General features: G+C 54.7%; 1 protein-coding gene across 1 annotated transcript in view; it reads left to right on the forward strand.

The window, feature by feature from the left end:
• The window catches only part of rab1ba (zRAB1B, member RAS oncogene family a), a 6,892-nt gene extending 5,390 nt beyond the window's left edge, over positions 1–1,502 (forward strand). Inside the window, exons 5-6 of the mRNA XM_084461197.1 lie at positions 168–299; positions 483–1,502. Coding sequence (XP_084317323.1) covers positions 168–299; positions 483–677 — 327 coding nt within the window. The 3' untranslated portion in view covers positions 678–1,502. The remainder of the gene's footprint in view (positions 1–167; positions 300–482) is intronic.
• The last annotated feature ends 616 nt before the right edge of the window (positions 1,503–2,118 follow it).

Below are 2,118 nucleotides of genomic sequence, written 5' to 3' on the forward strand. Positions count from 1 at the left end.
TGATAAGATACTGTAAGGATGAGCGATTACAAGAATTCACATGTACCTGTACTTGTACTCATTTCGTACGGTAAATAAACGTTTGATTCTATTCTTAATGGTTGATATTATGTCGCGTCCTGTCTCTGTCCTCTCTTGTCTCGCTGACCGCCACGCCGGCCCCCTAGGAGTCGTACAACAACGTGAAGCAGTGGCTGCAGGAGATCGACCGCTACGCCAGCGAGAACGTCAACAAGCTGCTGGTGGGCAACAAGTGCGACCTCACCACCAAGAAGGTGGTGGACTACACGACGGCCAAGGTACGTCCGCCCCGGGGGCGTAGCAGCTGACCATCGCCCTGCACGTCCGACAAGCACTGAATTGGGATGTGAAGTTTTATCTTGTGATTGTTTGTGAAAATATGACGAGGGAAAGTTTGTTAGCTTTGAGGCTGTGAGTACGACCTCATCTCGTCACGTGCCCCTCCCCCCCCCCCCTCGCAGGAGTTTGCCGACTCCCTGGCCATCCCCTTCCTGGAGACGAGCGCCAAGAACGCCACCAACGTGGAGCAGGCCTTCATGACCATGGCCGCCGAGATCAAGAAGCGCATGGGCCCCGGCGCCACGGCCGGCGGCGACAAGCCCAACCTGAAGATCGACAGCACCCCCGTCAGGCAGTCCGGAGGGGGCTGCTGCTAAAGGAACACCCCCCCCCCTCACCCCCCCCTCCTCCCCTCACGTACTAGCCTAGACCAGCCCCCCCACCCCCCCTTCCCCTCCCTCACACTCTCTCACCTGCCACCCACCACCACCCCCCCATCTCAGCCACCCCCAGCCACCCAGGGTCACCTGAACACCGGCCCCCCCCTCCACGGCCCCGGGGCCTCATCTCCGTCCCCGACCCCGCAGAGAACCAGAGAACCGGGGGAGCGTTGGGCGTGGTGGGGGGGGGTGTTGATGTATGGAGAGGGACGCCGGGGTTAGAAGGGCCCCAGATATCTTTTGATTTCATTTCTGCAGAGCAAAAGACGGTGGGAACGGCTACGAGAAAAGATCGGTATTGATTAAGAGAGGAACAGGGAGGCTGAAGATCATGGGTTTAGATTCCGCCAAACTTATCTCTTCCCCCCTCCGAAACACACACACACACACACACACACACACACACACACACACACACACACACACAGACGGAGGCGGCAGAGGCGTGAAAGGTTGAAACCGCTCTCCCATCGCGAGGCGTCTCGTCTCTTCCGCCTCGTCCCGTCCGCCACCCACATTCTCCACGCGTAGAAAGAATCCCACAGCGCCGGAATCATCCGCCTGACTAACACCGGACCGGTATATCACTTGGACAGACATAGAACGAGTCACGTGCGTGTGAGTCACCGCTCGCTGGTGGCGAAACGCGGTAGTGACGGTAGATCACGCCCCGCCCACCCCCGTTGTGAATAGCTGTCCCCAGCGTGACGCACGGCAGAAAGGCGCGTCCCCGACGCCCTATCTATCATTCACACACACACACACACAGAGCGTGGGCGAGAAGGATCGGGCCCGGGGGGGGGGGGGGGGGGGGGGGTAGCTCAACACTCCAGGAAACCCGGATGAGTCACTCCAGCCCTCCCCTGCGTTCTCCTCCCTGGGGGGGGGGGGTGACTTTGGCAGAAGGGCAGAGGGGGGAAGTGAATGTGATTTTTGAGTGCTGTAAGATATGGTGTTAGCTAGTCTTTTTTTGGTCTACATCTCGCCTCCAGGTCGAGATTTCACATGTTAAATGAAAAAAAAAAAGATACATAAACGTATGTAAGATACCGTATGCTTAGATCATGGTCGTCTGTCCAGGAATGACACTTTATATTACAGTATGATGGTTCTCTGAAACGTTCACACACACATTGGGCATGATGTAGTACTAGACTGGGGGCTGGGGTAGGCAAGGGGCTTTGGGCGATGAAACCCATATCCCATAATTAATACTGTAGGACATACGACACATGAAATTGGCAATATTCTGTGTTCATCTTAATGGACTATTACTGTTTTATTATTATTTTATTAATGATATTCTTACTTTCTATAGATTTTGTTTTCTAATTGAGAAAAGCTTGTAAAAATCGCTAAGTGCTTGTTTCATATACAT

The sequence above is a fragment of the Borostomias antarcticus genome (genome assembly GCF_949987555.1).
Source record: "Borostomias antarcticus genome assembly, chromosome: 37".
Lineage (NCBI taxonomy): Eukaryota > Metazoa > Chordata > Actinopteri > Stomiiformes > Stomiidae > Borostomias > Borostomias antarcticus.